General features: G+C 39.7%; 1 protein-coding gene across 1 annotated transcript; it reads left to right on the top strand.

The window, feature by feature from the left end:
- Positions 1–3,945: 3,945 nt before the first annotated feature.
- On the top strand, positions 3,946–18,170 carry gabrr3a (gamma-aminobutyric acid type A receptor subunit rho3a; the record flags this gene model as incomplete). The annotated part of the gene is made up of 9 exons (XM_080040612.1): positions 3,946–4,088; positions 4,730–4,842; positions 11,698–11,765; positions 11,857–12,080; positions 15,285–15,367; positions 16,085–16,222; positions 16,887–17,039; positions 17,552–17,745; positions 17,868–18,170. 9 exons carry the CDS (start codon positions 3,946–3,948, stop codon positions 18,168–18,170), a joined length of 1,419 nt encoding a protein of 472 aa, XP_079896738.1.
- Positions 18,171–19,672: the final 1,502 nt, after the last annotated feature.

Raw genomic sequence — 19,672 nt, 5'->3', positions numbered from 1 at the left:
GTGAGGCATTGCCATGAGGGATGTGGGAGTTGAACAAGCAAGTCCTTCCACTGAAGTGCTTGTTCTGGAGTCCAAACTGATCCTTGTTGTAGTAGTAGCTGTGAACGGGGATCTGCTGCTTGTACCAGTGGATCACGACAGTGCCCGTGGGTCTGAAGCTACACGGCAGGATGCAATCGTCGGGGATGATGCAGGTGGCGTTCGCATCTGGTAATAAGACTTTGAGAAGGAAAAGCTACCGTCAGGGCCAGCATGACTCAACAGAGCTGTTATATATATACACACACACACATATATATATATATATATATATATATATATATATATATATATATATATATATATATATTTGATATTAACTTTAGTGTAATTTAGTGGAGTTTCATTGTCGGTTTCCTGTAAAACACCTCTAACACCTAATTTTAATCAGCATTATTTTGAATGTTAAATCAAACATTGAAGTGCTGAATTAAAATTGTCCAAAATGTATATTTTCTTCATATTGAGTGAGTAATGAATGCTTTTAAAAGTCCACTTGACTGCTATATTACGGAACATGTTCCAAGTGTAATTATCTACAGCATGACAATAACAAAAAAGTAACCTCCATTTCCTAAATTTTCCAACATAATTACATATTCTTGAAGGCATAATTTTGTTCTGTTACCATTTCCCTCCACATCTTTGGGGTACTGAGTTTAGCCTGTAATCAGCAGACTTCACAAATGGTCTAGAACAGCTGTAATTATTACAAACAATAGTCAAGATACAGTATATACAGATTATGAGCTATCAACAACATATTTTATTTATACACTGCTGCAGCGCTGCTCATTCCCTCTGTGAGACACATCTGCTGCTGTGCGTCAGAATTTTGCAACCTTTCATTGATGTAGCCATTTCTGATATTTCACAACCACATGAAACTGCACATCCAAATTCTTACAAATGAGCACAGCTAATGATTCCTGTTTTCAATTGTCTAATAAACAACTGAACTGTTTGTTTGAGGAGAATGAAGATTGTTCTCCCCACCCCCCGTGAGTGTTCAGTGAGTCCTCCCTCCCCCCAGATGTGTGCAGCTGGGTAACACTCTTGGGCCAATGAATGCAGCTACGTGTGCTGCTGCTGTGGAAATATCAAGGCAAACTAATGTTATCTGTAACAGCTGTAATTTGTTTGAAGCTGCGTGAATGCGGCAGAAAGACAACATGACTGACATTACAATACACAAAATACTAAGCTATAAAAATGATTGTTGACAGATTGTTCCTGATATAGGAGAGATGTATCTTGAATCTTTGATATTCAAAATGCTCACTGGATGAGTTTACCACTTTAAGCAGAGCTGCCAAAGAGAAATCACTTTTATAATGTCAATTACTGTATAATGCTGTATGTGGTCTGCCGGGATTTTACATCAGTGTATGGATGGTATCATACCTTTGCACTTTCTACAGTGAAATACATAAACACTCTTGAAAAATACTGCGCACACTGTCTGCAAAAATAAGCACCATTATTGACAAACAAAATGCTTTTAAGCTAGTTATGTTGTTTGCATCATTTCTCCCTTAGCTTTTGCCATCAAATACTTTTGATTTTGCAAAGTCAAAATTAGCTGGACAATTATACCAAAACTCACTCGTGGAATTTTGACCTAACAATTAAGGCTTTTCTTAAATACTAGTACAAAGAGATTATACACAGCAGTAACCCTTGAAAGTATCCTATCTATTTAATTTTCCTCAGCTCAGAATAAATACTTATTTGTGAATTGTAGGAACTGATGTTGAGTATTACAATTACCTTTTGAGTGTGTCAATGACCATTTCCCCAATAAAATAAGCAACATAATGTTAAATCCTTGTGTCTCTGCCATGCCAGACGGACTTGCGCTGAGTTGTTAATCCTGTCACAGTATTTGGCATGCACACTGGTGTGCAGTGGACTGATTCTGTGTGATTCCACTTTACATCCTTCCTCACACTAATGAAACACTGACTACTTAACCAGGAGGGTAAAAGATTAACCTGGCTCCTTGTGAATACCTCACTACACAACACCTACACCTAATATTTTTTCTGGATACCAAGATGTTTGTCTAAACCTACGGATGTTCCTAGTTTAAATGTAGTATTGTTTAAATTGTACTTCTTACCAAGGAGGATCACACACATTTCTCTATACTGAGTTCACTCCTTTTAAAACTCTATAGAACGGACTTTGAGTTCTGCAAAACCATCCAAAATGTCCAGCCTCACCATCTCACTTCCAAAACACAACTCAGGATCAATTCTTATGAAATGTGTTCTACTGACTGTTTGAAGACTATTTAGCTCAAAAACAACTTCAGTTATGACCTGAAAAAAATAAGTTACAATAAGTTTGGTATATCATTAACCTGCTTGGGACTGCAGAAGGAAATATAACTGTATAGGTAAATCTGGCACATTTACTGGACTCTGGTGCTCATCTAAATTGATGTGCGTTGTCTCTTTTAAAGAAATCTAATCTAATATATCTAGGATTATGCTGCTATTTTGGTGTGTTGGTAGAAACAACAAGGCTTATAAATCTTTTGATGAAAACAGTTTTCATCATATTTTGACAGACAATGACCTCTAGAGGGCACAGTGCAGATTGTCACCTTCACATGTTTAATGGCTGCCTGCAGTCCAACAGCTGTGGGGTCACATGCACAAGAGAGCTAATGTCCACGTGTCAGGTTCTTTAAGATGGCACTGCTCATGTCTGCCCTCAACTTTAATCCCAGATTAAACAACTGTGTATATGGGCTGATTACTGTTGACATCATGGTACAGCAGCTAAATGCATTTAGAATGACACCAAGAAAAAAAGTCAAACCTTGTTATTTGTTTGTTTCCTAATAATAGGGTTGAAAGACAAGATGTCAAGGTTACATTCCAATTTATATCAAGTAAAGTATCTTCAGTTTGATCAGTATTTGCCTTTCTAACATTTTTCATATATTGTATTTATATGTAGGAATAGGGACCATCAATCTGTTGTTATGGGTATAGTCGAAGGCATACAGCTTTGACCCTCTCTTTTATTAATCAATAAGAGCTACTATGAATACATCCTAGAAGGGGATAGCCAGTTGTATTTGACTGGATATGAATATGAGATGATTAAGCCACTAGCATAGTATCTATTTAAATAAAAATAATAGAATTGAATAGTAAGGGTGTTAAAAACAGCATAATCATAAACATACAGGGATGGACAAATCTACAATCCATGAAAATAGCCCTGTCAATTTTAAAAAGTCTTATTTTAGGAGTCTGCTCAGGAGCCATAAGTTCAACATTTTCAGAAGCAGCCCAACCAGGCATATGCTTGCAATTGACTTGTTCAAATGGGATCATTTGCGTCCACCCCCACAGTGCTCATGCCTTGGGAAAATCCAGACATGCACAAAGCTACAAGCTTTTTATTTTCATCTGGTCAGAATGATGATGAAACTGCTGGTTGTATTATCCTACCCCTCCCCTCCCCGCCCGCTTCTGCCTCCAGTTTGTAGGTTACTGAAAGATTTCACCGACCACAGATAAGAAGATTAGAGAGGAATTAATGGTATTCCTTTGTCATTATAGGAATAAATTGATATTTGGTATTAAATCCGAGGGAGGAGACAGTAGGGAGTCGGAGCAACATGTTGTGTCGGGAGACGTAAGCAGCAGAGGATGGCCCAGTGACAAGCCAACTCAACCAGGGGGATGACTGTACATTGGAGCTAAGCGCTGGATATCTGGACTGATGTTCACCATGTTGCAGCAGATGAGAGAGAGGGATCATGCAGTAGCCGGGGTGCGTGCGTAGCAGGGCAGAATGAGGGCTGCCGGGACATGGCCGTGTCAGTAGAGGACAGGGGACAGCTTTGGCATTCCCTGGACTTGTCTATCCAGCCCGAGCTCAACCATGAGAGTGGCCTTCCTGGCCTTAAGACTGATGTGCTTGGCCTGGTTTTGGCCTGTCACTCAGCTCAACAGCAGCACCTTCCTCAACAAGAAGAGACACAAGGAGCAGTACGTCGGCGAGAACACCAAACAGAAGCACGGAGGGTGAGACACAGTGGGATTTCTCCTATGACTTCTGCTTTATTTTGTGGCTTCATGGGAGGCTTTTCTGTATGCTACTTTACAATGCCATGACATATATGCTTTATAGTTGGCAAGGTAAGAGCAAGTGAGGGATTGTGTATGGTGAAAGGAGATCTGTGCATTTTATTAGGCTGACTTTTCTCTTTTATGATAAAGTTATATGTAGTCCCCTCAAATAGATATCACTTAGCAATTTGAAAATTTAAAAGGGGTTACTTAGGTCATAAAAGAGCACATTTTTGGTTGACAGCAGTCTCTTTATGAGGATTTCTAGCAAGCGAGAGTAGACAGATGGACTCTTTGTGGGAAAAAAACACACAAAAAAACACAACATGTTCAACTTTAATTTCCTTTAGAACCAAGGCCTTTGGTTGTAATCTGAGTGCTCAAATCCAATGTATCATACTTAACCCCCTCAACTCAATATGTCAGCTCTGTTTACAGTTTGTTTCTGTGGAAAAGAGGTTTCTTGAAAGAAGAATATGGAAAAGAGAAAATTGCAATGAGCTGTTATCTGGTTAAATAAGCGTTATTGATTGATTGATTAAGATGGGGCAGAGAAAGAGTTTCTAGGCAAGCTGTCTGTTCTATTTGCTTCTCAGGCGGGTGGATCTTAAATTGAAAAAGATGGACAGCACCAAGTCCATGCTTATTAAATCTGAGCAGCTGCTTCGGATTGAAGACCACGATTTTGCAATGCGGCCAGGCTTTGGAGGTAAGACACACACCCTAATCTTCCTATTTTTAATAACCATGTGCTTTTGCGTCGACTCAGTCACGTTAATGTAGGTTACCGTCCTTTCATTGGTATTACGCCACCCAAAAATAAAAAATCCTTAAGTGACCTAGATAATCTGCCGTGAGAGACAATGACTGCTGTCAGTAGTCCGGATATATAATCTCAACTGTTTACCTAATTCTTTGGGGGAGGACAATGTTGGAGGATATCCAAAAAAAAAAATTTTAGGTTTAGGAGGTTGTGTGATAATGTCAGAGGTAGAAAAGTCACCTATTGAGAAAAATGCACTTTTTCATAGTTTTTTAACATTAATATGAATCCCCAGTGTGACTAGAGACTGTTCAAAATATGAGAAAAAACCTCCCTTTCTCTTGTTTTCCACCTCTTATGAAATACATCAACTTGTGATGCACCTGGACACATCCTCAGTAATGTAACCTGGGGTCATAGGGTGTTTCGGGTCTTTCAACAATCAGAGACCCTTACCCAGGCCATCCAGCCGGGGTTGATCGAGCCCCAGCTTGTGTCAGGGTACACCACCCACTGCTCTCCTCTTCTGATCTACAGCCTCCGCAACTTCTGCTGCGTCGGTGGCCAACTTCATGGCCCTTCGACTACCGGCCCTTGTGATGCCCAGTATGTCATAGGCCCTGCAGAGCCGGACTGGCCAGCAAATCCTCTGCATCCCACCTCTATGGGTTCACACCTTGCTCGCCACCCGTTACTTCTGCACGCCTCCACCAGTTTGCTTTACTTGGCTCTCTTCCTCTTGTTGGCCTCCTCAATTCTGCCCTCCCAAAGTACAGTGAGCTCCAAACTCCACCATGTCTGGCCTCAGTGTTGTTGTGGCAACAGCTTCTGGGAACTTTAGTTGTTTCCCCAGGTCAACTTTCAGCTGCCAGTCTTGCTCTGTTGCTTCCAGGCTTTAGGATGTGGTCCTGGCAGCTGCTGTATACTTCTCCCCTGCCATGATGAAAGCAATGGTCTTCTTCGCTGAGTGGAAGCGCTTGCACTGGGCATGTGCTCCAGGGTCCCTCTCTTCAGGCACAGGGGGCAAGCTGGTGACTCCACCAACCCCCAGCAAAGCAGGTTGGATGGGCTTGGTAGCACATCATAGACAGCCTGGATTAAGAATTTGATTCGATGGGGCTCGGCATTTCAAAGTTCGGCTCAAAGACTTTGCACTCCATCGCTTGCTCCTATCTTGTCCAGGCTGCCTGCTGCCGCATTCCAACTGACTGCTGGCTGGCTCCTCTGCTGCTGACACTCGCACCTCCTTTTGAATAAGTGACCTCTTGTCCTTCCCCTGTGCCTTGTCGTAGTGAAGTGTTTTGCTGCTGCCCAAGCCAGTTCTTCCACAAGACACTGTGCCCACCAGCTAGCACCCTGTGCCTTAGCCATGACTGCATCTTTAACAACCTCTGCTGCTCTCCACTTCTGCCCTCTCATGACCTTGATCCCAGCTTGAGAGACTTTTGGGCCGCACGTCTCTCGATATCACAGCACCTCCCTTGTACGGGACCCCCTGAACTCTTAATTCAGGCTGCTGATAGGGAGTTTCAGCTTGTTGTTCTACTTGTACAGCACTATGGTGCTCAGGCTGCGTCCAGCCACTTCCGAAGGAACTTGCTGACTCTCCTCTCAAAACCTTCAGTAGAGATCGGGACCTCATAGATCTCTTGCCTCTTGGAACTGCTTCCTCAAGCTGTTCAGCTCCTACCTAAGCTGGTGGATCTTGCTCGCTCTGTTGTTCATAGTGTAGGGGATTTTCGCTTCTCTCTTCTCCTCCATGCCGAATCTCTCAGCAGCTAGGCCGACGATGATGGGGGTCATTTTCTGGAGGCGTCGATAAGCTTCATCCTTGGCTGTTGCTTCCAAGATGGAAAAACTGAAGTACGTCGAACTGGAGCCATTCTTTCTCCTTAGCTTGGGGCCACTACACCCAATAATCTTCTGATACTCTGCGTGGGTCTGGGGTGTGTATCACCTGGAGGTTCCTCCTGCGTCTCACCAGGGATAATACCTGAGTGCTGTGACATTTGCACCGTCTGAACCGGTGTTTCGGGTCAACAATCAGACACCCCCACAGAGGCGACCCAGCCGGGCTTGATCGAGCCGGTTTGTTTCCCTGACGCAATATCTGCCTCCACCTTACTGATGTACAAAAACCCCAGACAGAGTTATTTCACCATATGACGTCATAAGGAGAGAAGCCACGCCCCCTCATTACCAACCTAATTAAGCACTACTTCCACCTGTGATAAGCAACCCCACAGCCCTCCGTACCTTATGGAGCAAAGGTACAATGGACAAATTTCAGACTTGCTCTGACAATAAAGTACTATCCTATCATATTATATCATACCTCTGAGTCTAACAGGCAGTCATATTCAGGGCCAATCAGAGCAGACTGGGCTTTCTTAAAGTTGGGGCTAAAAAAGACTCTAATCTCTCTAATATAATGTTTTCAGACAGATGCTGAAAAGAGGAGATTCAGCAATGGCACTTTGAGAAATATATTTTTTTTGTACACTATATCAGGAAAACTGTTTCTAGTAAAAACCCATATTAAAATGTTGAACCTGAAAAGGAGCATGATATCTTATCTTTTACCTTCCATATCTGACACTGTAGAATATGTATAGCAAAAAAACAAGCTTTATATTTTTCATGTGACTCCAACCCTGGGGAAAATACAATAATTATTCAATAATCACTTTACATTCAAACAATGTCCTCTGTGTTCAGCATCCTTTTCAATCACCCCCTGAAGGCTACTTGTCTGCAGTCAGAAAGGGTTGAAGGCCTGTGAATTGGTTGAGTTACCGTCTCAGTCCTCTCTTAGTGGGTGTTTCCTCAGTTGTTAAACTCTCCTGAAACATTGTGAACCTTTGAATGAAAACGACACTAACTAGTTCTTCTGCCATTTAGTTCCTGTAAGAGCAGATGTACATATGACACAGCAAATGTGCATTTCCTTACAAAGAAACTGTCACACAAAACCTGTAAATGCATGCATTGGGGGGGGGGGGGGGGGGGGGTTGTCCTGTGAGAAATTGACTGTTACAAACCTCCTGTACGTCTGTGTCACTGTGTCAGCTCTTGTGTGATTAGGTTTTCTCTGCAAACAATGAGGTCTTACATAATCAGCAAAGTGTTGATGGTTGGATTGAGTGCTTTGTCAAATTATTTGTCTTTGTGTAACTGTTTGTTTGTTTGTTTCTTGCACACACAGTAGATGAACTCTTTATGAACCTCTCATTTTCAGAGGGTATATCACTAAATATATTTACAACTGTCAACAATTTGATCACAATGATCGTTGACTTTTGCAGTTGACTTTTGCTTTTCGGCCAATGATAGCTTTCTGATTCCTAAAACCATTGTCATTGAGCTGACTCCATCAATCATCGTTTGACATCTGCATTTAATCTTTGCTGATAGTAGAGAGTTTCTGTTTGTCAAATAGTGAAAATACCTGACATTGTACAAAAAAGAAGAAGATATTAATGAACAGGGCTCTACTTCCAGGCCCATAGCTGTTAGATATAATCCCTCCCACTTCAGCCACGCCATTTTTATTGTAGAGAGATGGTTTGGAGTGCTTACCTTCATTAGATAATGGCATTGAGAGAACAGGATGTTTACATCATAGGTTTGCACTGTTCTGCCGTTGGACGATGACATAAGGAAGGAGCATTCCACTTACTATACATGGTAAACAGTAGCATACAATATGTGGGTATTGACATCTAGCATTGTAACGTCATTTTTGGGTTTATCTTTGCAGATGGCTACAGTAGCATGTGCACTTCCAGACCAAGTTGATCCTCTTTGGTACAATTATCAACTGGATCTTTTTTCTTTTCTTTTCTTTTCTTTTCTTTTCTTTTTTTGTCTTCTCTCTAACTGGACCACTGCTAATTAAGATTGTAGGTGTTTGTGATTGTTTGTCTTGCTTCTTGTTTGGATAGGCTTGCTTCAGAGTCTTTTTGAAAGAAGCATTTAAAGAACATAAAATAATGAATAACGTGTTTTGTTGTTGACAGTCTACATAGGTAGTTGACTCAGTAACACATCATTTTAGGTTCCATCTTGGTTGTCGTAAATGAAAATCTAGGCTCTGTGGTCCCATAGGGTGAATTAGATGCATTTCGATTAGTATTATAAACCGATATTTTTGTCGCATCTTATCAGTACTTCTTGAGTGACCAAGAGAATTGGAAAGATGAGGAGGTTGGTGTGTATGACCTCTTATCTGTCAGTTGTGTGGAAGTGATGTTGAAGTGATGTTGTAGCTACACAGGATTTATTGAAATATAATATGAACACAGCTTTAACTGAGTCATTCTTAAAGAGGACCTATTATACTTTTTCGACTTTTATGACCTATAAACATTGTTATAATGATTTATAGGCAAGGCAAGGCAAGGCAATTTTATTTATAGAGCACATTTCAGGCACAGGGCCACTCAAGGTGCTTCACAGGGTTAAAATCAAATAAAGAATACAAATACAAAAAAAAAAAAAAAAAGGAACAATTTTAAGACATGGATAAAAATACAACATTTAAATAAAAGAATTAAAACATTTTACCAAAAAAAAAAAAAAAAAATTACAGGTTAAAAGGGAAACAAGAACGTTTTGAGACCCGATTTAAAAGAGCTGAGAGTCTCAGCGGACCTCAGACTCTCTGGCAGTCCGTTCCAGACATTGGGCGCATAAACGCTGAATGCCGCCTCTCCCTGTTTAGTCCTAGCTCTGGGGACTTTTAAAAGACCTGTCCCAGACGACCTAAGGGCTCTGGGCGGCTCATAACGTATCAGCAGATCAGTAATGTATTTTGGCCCTAAACCATTTAAGGCTTTGTAGACCATCATCAATATTTTAAAATCAATTCTTTGAGTGACAGGAAGCCAGTGTAAAGACCTAAGAACTGGGGTAATGTGATCTACTTTTTTGGTCCTAGTGAGGACTCGAGCAGCAGCGTTCTGAATTAGCTGAAGCTGTCTGATTGATTTTTTAGGAAGGCCTGCAAAGACACTATTACAGTAGTCAAGTCTACTAAAAATAAATGCATGGACAAGTTTTTCTAAGTCCTGCTGAGATATTAGCCCTTTAATTCTCGATATATTTTTAAGGTGGTAGTAGGCTGACTTAGTAATTGATTTAATGTGTTTTTTGAAATTCAAGTCGGAATCTATCACTACTCCAAGATTTCTAGCTTGGTGTGTGCTTTCTAACATAACAGATTTAAGCTGTGCGCTGACTTTTGATTGTTCATCCCTGGCACCAAAGACAATTACTTCAGTTTTGTCGCTGTTTAATTGAAGAAAGTTTTGGCACATCCAGTCATTGATTTGTTCAATGCATTTACTTAGTGCTTGAATCGGACTATAGTCTCCTGGTGATATGGTTATGTAAATTTGTGTGTCGTCTGCATAATTATGGCAGCATAATTTGTTTTTGTTCATAATCTGAGTTAGCGGTAGCATGTATATGTTAAACAGAAGAGGCCCAAGAATGGAACCTTGGGGGACCCCGCATGTAATATTTGTTCGCTCGGATGTGAAATTGCCTATTGACACATAGTAGTCTCTTTCCTTTAAGTATGATTCAAACCAGTTTAGCACAGTTCCAGAAAGTCCAACCCAGTTGGCAAGTCGATCTAGCAATATGCTGTGGTCAACTGTGTCGAACGCAGCACTGAGATCCAATAAAACTAATACAGAGCTTTTGCCACTGTCTGTGTTTAAGTGGATGTCATTGAGGACCTTAACCAGAGCGGTCTCAGTGCTGTGGTGTTGTCGAAAACCTGACTGAAAGACATCAAAGCAGTTATTCATTGCTAAGTAGTTATTTAGCTGATGATGAACAGCTTTTTCAATGATCTTGCTTAAAAATGGTAGGTTGGATATTGGCCTATAATTGTTCATGAGTGATTTTTCTTTTTTAGGAGTGGCTTGATGACAGCTGTTTTCAGGGCCTGTGGGAATACACCAGTGCGAAGGGACATATTGACAATTTCTAGGACATCTGAGGCCATACAGCTAAAAACAGTTTTAAAGAAGCCTGTGGGCAGAATGTCAATATTATAATATTTATAATATGATAATGATAATATAATATTTCATTATAGTCATATTTAACCATACTAAAGTATCAAATAATGACTTACATGCATTTAGACGTATTCCCTGCTGACCGTCTGGGGTGGCTGTGCAGAGCGCTAAACACTAGGGTAGCCAGTCGAGAATTCACTTGTTCAAATTTCCAGGATTCGTTACGTAACAAATCCGGATTTTTCCATGTATGGTAATGCTGCAACATGCTCAGGCACACTCCGGCCATGCCCCCACCTGCCTGCTCAAATCTGCCCACGTGCTGCTGAAAGTGTTCCGTAAGGAAGGTAACCAATCACAACGGAGTGGGGTTTGCAGGAGGGGTGACAGGGGGCGGAGAAGCACAAAGCCGGGTGTGGACAGAGACTGCTTAATACACACAGATGAGAGGAAGAGTTTCCCGAAAATCTACATGTTTTTTTGTGCTGTGATTCGTGTCAGGTTGCTCTATACGAGTCATTAATGAGAAGACCAGAAAAGACCAGAAAAGCAGTATAATAGGAGATCTTTAAGAACCATCACAATTTCAGTTTCGTCACTTTCATCCAACTTCCTGTCAGTAAGATGTGGGGCTTATCTCTTATAGCTCACTGGTGGGATTTCCACATATACAGTATAATCTGTGGCAGATGTGTAGACAGATGATTCATGGAGAAAGTCTTCCAACTGTTGCTTAAAGCCGATCCAAACAACGTTTGACCTTTTGCAGGTTCCGCTATCCCTGTCGGCATCGACGTCCAAGTAGAGAGCATAGACAGCATCTCTGAAGTAAACATGGTACGTGCATTAGGGATTCCGGTTGCTAGTCTAACCATACAGTGTCTCCTTGATCTGTTAGGCTTCAACTTTCTTTGGGTTGTGTTTTCAGGACTTCACCATGACTTTGTACCTGAGGCATTACTGGCAGGATGATCGCTTGGCCTTCCCTTCCAGCAGCAACAAGAGTCGTACCTTTGATGCACGACTTGTAAAAAAGATCTGGGTCCCTGACGTGTTCTTTGTCCACTCTAAGCGTTCCTTTATCCATGATACAACCATGGAGAACATCATGCTGAGGGTTTATCCCGACGGCAATATCCTCTACAGTGTCAGGTATATCTTCCGTTCATGTTTTTCATAAGGAGATTACTTCTATCAATGAGAAGCAACAGCGGTCAATGAGGCAGCATGTGATAATTACATTAATTCATTGATTGATTGATTTTCTTTATTTCGAACATGCAAACAATAAAATAAAAGAAGTTTAAATAGTAATAGATGAATAAATAAATAAAAATAAATGTAAAAAAAGAAAAAAAGAAAAAACAGACACACTTTCTACATGCTCGAAGGGGGGTAAGGGGAAGTAAAAAAAAACGTATCTACCCCTACACCTTAACAGATCAATTTAGCCTTGATAGTTAGTATTATGTTATTAACATGTCAGTAGATATGATAGAAAGCTATACTAATGCATATATATATATATATATATATGTATGAATAATTAATATAATCACATAAAATTATTTTAAACAATTATATATAAATACTATAAACAATTCATAACTATAAATAACTATACATGTATTGTAAATGACTATATACAGTCCCCTCCATAAGTATCGGAACAGTGAGGCCAATTCCTTTATTTTTGCTGTAGACTGGAAACATGTGGGTTTGACACTAAAAGATGAATATGAGACAATAGCTCAACATTTCAGCTTTCATTTCCAGGTATTCACATCTGGATCTGATACACAACTGAGAAGATATCATTATTTGAAAAGGAACACCACATGTTTAGGCAAGCAAAATTATTGGAACAGATAGACTTTAAATAAATTAAAGTGAATAAACCGTAATATTTTGTCGCCAACACTGGTAACGCTTTATATTAAGGTTCTTGTTATAAGCCTTAGTAAATAGGTAATAAGGACCTTATTAGATGCTTATTAACATTAATTTGTGTTTGCTTGCAATAACTGCACCAAGCCTGTGACCCATTGACATCACAAAACGTTTGCATTCTTCTTTTGTGATGCTTTTCCAGGCTTTCACCACAGCCTCATTCAGTTGCTGTTTGTTTTGGGGGGTTACTCCCTTCGGTCTCCTCTTTAGCAGGTAAAATGCATGCTCTATAGCGTTTAAGTCTGGAGATTGACTTGGCCAGTCTAAAACCTTCCATTTCTTGCCCCTGATGAACTCCTTTGTTGTTTTTGCAGTGTTTTTGGATCATTATCTTGCTGCATGATGGAGCATCTTCCAATCAGTTTGGTTGCATCTTTCTTTAAATTGGCAGACCGAATGTTTCTGTAGACTTCTAAGTTCATTTTTCTGTTGGCATCATGTGTTACTGTGTTGTTGTCAAGATGAACCTTTACCAAAGTGATGGAAAGGCTAAAGTTTGGAGAAAGAAAGGATCTACTCATGATCCTAAACATACAGGCTCATCTGTGAAACACGGTGGAGGCAATGTCATGGCTTGGGCTTGCATGGCTTCTTCTGGGACGGGCTCATTATTCTTCATTGATGATGTAACACATGATGGCAACAGCAAAATGAACTCAGAAGTTTACAGAAACATTTTGTCTGCCAATTTAAGGAAAGATGCAACCAAACTGATTGGAAGATCCTCCATCATGCAGCAAGATAATGACCCAAAACACAACGAAGGTGTTAATCAGGGGCAAGAAGTGGAAGGTTTTAGACTGGCTAAGTCAATCTCCAGACTTAAACGCTATAGAGCATGCATTTTACCTGCCAAAGAGGAGACTTAAGAGAGTAACCCCCTAACACAAACAACAACTGAATGAGGCTGCGTTGAAAGCCTGGAAAAGCATCACAAAAGAAGAATGCAAAAGTTTTGTGATGTCAATGGGTCACAGGCTTGATGCGGTTATTGCAAGCAAAGGATTTGCGACAAAATAGTATGTTTTATTCACTTTAATTTATTTAAAGTCTATCTTTTCCAATACTTCTGCTCGCCTAAAAAATGTGGTGTTCCTTTACAAATAATGATATCTTCTCAGTTGTGTATCAGATCCAGATGTTAATACCTGGAAATGAAAGCTGAAATGTTGAGCTATTGTATATATTCATCTTTTGGTGTAAAACCCAAATGTTTCCAGTCTACAGCAAAAATAAAGGAATTGGCCTACTGTTCCGATACTTATGGAGGGGACTGTATATAAATATATAAATATTATAAATACAAATACCATATATATTACAAAACTACAGTTTACATATGTCCATGATACAGAGGCTCTTCCAAATTTCTGTACTTTGTGAAGATGATGTCTTTACATTTGTTTTTAAACTGTCTTATGTTTTGGCTTTTCTGTACTTCCACACTTAACTTATTCCACAATTTAACTCCGCGTAGATGCTCATACAAAAGCTCTTTTTGGTTGTGCGTTTGCGGTGGACCTTGAAGTTTAGCTGTCCCCTTAACTTATAACCTCCCTCCCTTTCAGAAAACATTGCCTGTATGTTTTTTGGTAACATATTATTTCTGGGTTTGAAGATTGTTTGGGCAGTTTTGAATTCGACCAGATCATGTTAATGGAACATTGAATTTGTTTGTTACTTTAAAGGTATACCGTTCTGTTTATCTGTGTCCAGTAACACTGTTGTAACAGGAGAAAAAGTACAGAAGAGCATCTAAGTCAGTGAAATTTACTCATTCATGTCAGTAACCGCATCTAAGTTTGCTAACATTGGGTAACATAAACTAGCACAAGGCACTGTTAATACCAGACCAAGTATGGATAGCAGAAGATTCCCTGGGTATACTGAAATGAACAAGGGTGTCTTCTATTGTATATCAATTATATATTGCTAAGAGAATCCTACCTACTTTTATCTGTTACAAAGTCTCGTTTTAACCTCATTAAATGACTCCATAAAGGTATTAAACAATCCACTGGATTATTACTGCAAGGTTTAGAAAGTGCCGCCTGAGAGGAATATGAGAATGTGGTCAGTAAGCTGTCATACCATAGTAATCAAATCCATGTCAACGCAGATGTCCACAATATGGCATCATTTACAACAGCTTGCTAGGAACACAGAGCCTGTCTGGCACAGAAATAGTTTTTTGAATGAATAGATGGGTTCATGTCCCCATCTTAACTGTTGAAAATAGGCCCAGTAGTTGTAGTTGAGACCTGAAAAGCTGATTGTCTTAGGCGTATCCATGCACCCGAGCTGTTAAGTTTAATTTAAATATAGCATTAAATGTGAATGTGTTTCTGATGCAGAGTGACTGCTTGATTTGAGTGGGTATTTCTTTAACTCTAAGCTGTGTTTTAGGATAACGGTGACCGCGCTTTGTGCAATGGACTTCAGTAGTTTCCCTTTGGACACACAGAATTGCTCTCTGGAGCTTGAGAGTTGTGAGTATCAAACTACAGTTTGGACACTGCTTTTTTTGTGTGCAAATGCCTAAAAGTCTATACAAAGTTTTTTTCAATGAATTATACTGATGTTGTTGAAAAAATTGTGTGCAAAAATCTACTTTACGTAACATGATTGCTTACTTTTCAACTGGAAAACATGTTACACAATCTCTGATAAACTGATTTGTAGTTTAAAGGCACTGGCTCGTGGATGAGCTTACTAAATTGCATACACTATCAATGTTGATCGTCACTATTGGATTTATTTTAGAAGCATCATAAAGTAGGCTGATGATGGTGATGGTTGGTAGGCTCACCATCTGCTCTTAGCAAAGAGTAAATGAGTCATAATCCACTTTCAGATCAGTCTCTGTCCATTATATGTCGGCCTTTATGATGGGGGATTTACTGGGATTTATTTTATTCAATTCTACTAACAACTTGAGGTTGTTAATAATTCCTAACATATTCAGAATTACTTTCTATGAAGAATTTGGGATTTTGATTGTCTTCCTGACAGTTATTTCTCACTCTCTGTCTGCTCCCTCCTCTCCTCTGAGGAAAAACATATATTACTCTTCTGTAGAGCTAAGGGTTTTAGGGCAGAGGGTGTCATATGGACCAACTGAGGCAAATGGCTATTTGTGATAATGGGCTATATTATTAAAACTGTTTTGATTTTATTTGATATCCTCCTTCTCTCCTCTATTGAAGATGCCTACAATGAGAACGACCTAATGCTCTACTGGAAGAACGGGAACGATTCTTTAAGGACTGACGAGATTGTGCTCTCTCAGTTTTTTGTGGAAGACTTCCAGCCTTACTATGGGCTTGCCTTCTACAGCAGCACTGGTATGTAAGTTCAGAGGCTCATGCAGGGCCTTCTGAGTTGTGCCTGCTTTTGGAATGACCAAATAGCTCATGGTTTTATCTAAATACACTGTAGGCCTATATCAGAAAAAAACACTGCTGTTTTTTCTAAAAATCAATATACAGATTCACATTTACACCTGCTGCTACATACAGCCAACAGTGTGATGAGGACTATTTTATTGTAGTTTAAGATTCATGTGTGCAAAATAAATAAAACCAGGCGTCTCTTTTTAACCAGATTGAATCTATTAAAGTAATACTACAGGTCTATTTTAAGTAATAGTTAGACATTTTAAGAAATACATTAGACTACACTCGGCGCTTTCTTGGTGAGAGTTAGATGACCCCACTTTTTGAAATCCCGCCTGCTTCCAAAGTACAGTCACATTTTCAGTGTGGGAAAAAGTGATGGAAAGGTGGCCAGGGAGGTTCTTCTCAGTGTTGAACAAGCTTGTGGGGCACTATCTGTTCCAAGAGGTTGTTATATACTGTAACATGTGGTCTAGACTCTAGCCGGATCTGCTCCAGAAAATACTTGCTGTTTTTTGCAACAGTTCCCAGAGTGATTGTCTTGTATTCTGCTGCAACTAACTGTTACGTTGACCAGTTTCTCAGCCCACCAACACTTTTATCTCTGTTCCAGGTTGGTACAATCGGCTCTACATAAACTTCATTCTTAGGAGGCATATCTTCTTCTTCATGCTTCAGACTTACTTTCCCACCATGCTGATGGTGATGCTGTCCTGGGTGTCTTTCTGGATAGACAGGAGGGCTGTGCCTGCCCGTGTCTCCCTGGGTACTGAGAACATGAGTCATTATGACCATTTACACTTTTAAACAATAGCCTATAACTATGAACTTGTATATCCAAACACATTTTTACCAAAATATCACTGCACCTAGTTATTTTATTTATTTTTTAATTATTTTTTGATATGATCAGAAATATGCTTATTTGCTTTTTTAACCAAAGAAAACGGGAAGATGGATACCGTATAGGAGTGAAAGCAGGGGGAAAAGCTGTCTCTTTCCAAAGTTAACAAAATCTGCCTAACACTTCGTATCACTCATTTTTGTATTATATCTTGTTTTTAAAATCTGTCCAAAAAAACGCTGTGGAAAGATTTGGTGGTACGAGAGTGGTGCCTCTTCATGTAAATAACTTCCAGCTAAAAAAGGAAATAATTACATTATTCAGAAAGTTGAACTATTCCTTTAACATGTCTGTACATTGTTATTTTTGAGGCAACATATTTAATACTGATTGTGTGTTCTTTGTTCTGGCTCTCTCTCTCTCTCTATGTCCAGGCATCACCACTGTTCTGACAATGTCTACCATAATCACTGGTGTCTCAGCCTCTATGCCACAGGTGTCTTACGTCAAAGCCGTGGACATCTACTTGTGGGCAAGCTTCTTGTTTGTCTTCCTGTCCGTCATTGAGTACGCTGCTGTCAACTACTTCACCACAGTGGAGGAGATGAAGAAGCTCAAGAGGGCAAAGGTCATTGATTGAGTGTTTTTGTGTAGCCTTGAATGTCTTCTTACTGTTAATCTCATGACCTAATCATTTCAATCATACCACCTCACAGCCTGTCTCTCCTCTCTTCCCCTCCGTCACTGCAGATCCCTGACTCTTATGAGGCCACCCAGGCTATGGCTTTCGATGGCTGTTTCCATGACAATGACATTGACCTGACTTCTTTCCCAGAGGGCTCCAGCACCTCAAATACAGGCAGGAACACCCAGACTAGAAACTCGACAGTATCTGCACCCACGGAGGGCACCAGGCTACACCACAAGCACCCTATAAAACAACACCTCAGCTTCATAAGGAGCAACAGCTACATGATCGACTCTTACTCCAGGGTTTTATTTCCCCTGGCCTACCTGCTCTTCAACATCATTTACTGGAGTATGTATGCATAGGACATTTACAGCAGAACCAACGCTATTCTTTTTTTTTCTTTTTTTACCATTACACCAACAGGCAGCAATAAGCAAACTTACAAGACTTTTTTTGTGCTTTGGGTTATTATGACATAAGGTTTGCACAAGTGTCTGCTGATGAGCATAAGTGTAACTTGGAGAAGATCAGTTGTTGCATTGGGTGGTTGATATTTTTTCGGATGTTAATGTGTGTTTTTGGCACATCTGTTTGGTTGAAGAAATAGTTTTATCAAAAAAAAAAGATATTTACATTTTCTGTATTTTATTTTATTGCTTGGTTAGATGCAACACATTAAATTGTATAACAGCTTCACAATGTACAAAATAAATATCTTCTTAATAATCTTCTTCTCAAGCTGAACATTTTCTGACAAAGGTTTTACTTTACAGCAAAACATTAATCATCATCAATGTGATGGAAATGTGCCAGATTTAGCCCAAGGCAAATTTTCAGTCGTAAACCCTTTTAGGTTGATGCTACTCATTTAAAGGAAAAAGCCGTACCAATTCATTTGGTCCACATTTTCACCATCAAATGGAGTTTGTGCATATGCCATGCGATCACAGACGTTCAATTCCATACACTTAATTGTTTTCTGGGCAATAGCAGTAATGGATTATTTGGTCACCTTGGGGCAGTGGAACATTCTGTAAATGTAACACTGACATTTTGTCACCTTTTAAGTTAATATGGTGTTAACAAACAGTGACAACACATTGAAAACAGTAACGTTGCAGCTTACAGTAAAAAAAGATCATCGTGGCACTGTGGTTAGAGCGTCCCCCTAGAGGCTCAGGCCCGGGTTTGAATCCGACCTTGGTCAGTTCTCTGCATGTCTTCCTCTCTTTGCCCCATTTCAACTCTCTCTCTCCAAATCTGTCTAATAAATGCCCAAAAAATAATCTTAAAAAAAAAGATCATAAATGATTATGTTATACAGTATATATAGCCTATAATGTACTTAAATGCTTGTCTTCACAATAACATAAAAACAGTAGAGGATAATACATGAAACATATCCGCCTAACTAATTTATGTAAAATAGTCATTAGTAGATGAGGATTGTAAAGTAGGAGAAAATATTATTGAGAGGGGATTACGTACGATGAAGTCAAGTTATAGTTACATAACAGTGTGACGCGCAGGCCACATGAAGCCTGCAGGATGTCCGATAAATCATAGGTGATTAGTGGATAATGTGATGAATAACTGCGGTGTAAAAGAGTGCTGCGGTACGTTACCAAAGCGTCATGCACAATGATAAGCAGCCGACAAGCCGATTCACTCTTTCTCAGTTCAATTCAAACAGAATAGAGGAGCCAGTCAAGGGTGTTGATCTTGAAAAAAAAATATTTGGATCTGCACTGCCATCACTGCTATCACTACCCTGAATCTATCTTTATCCTCAAGACTCCCCCTGGTGTACGGTTAAAAAACTACACATTTTAGTCTTATGTAGGTCTATTTAAAATAGGCTATT

Source organism: Ammodytes marinus (genome assembly GCF_949987685.1).
Source record: "Ammodytes marinus genome assembly, chromosome: 14".
NCBI lineage: Eukaryota > Metazoa > Chordata > Actinopteri > Uranoscopiformes > Ammodytidae > Ammodytes > Ammodytes marinus.
This window is presented reverse-complemented; position numbering and strand designations above follow the sequence as displayed.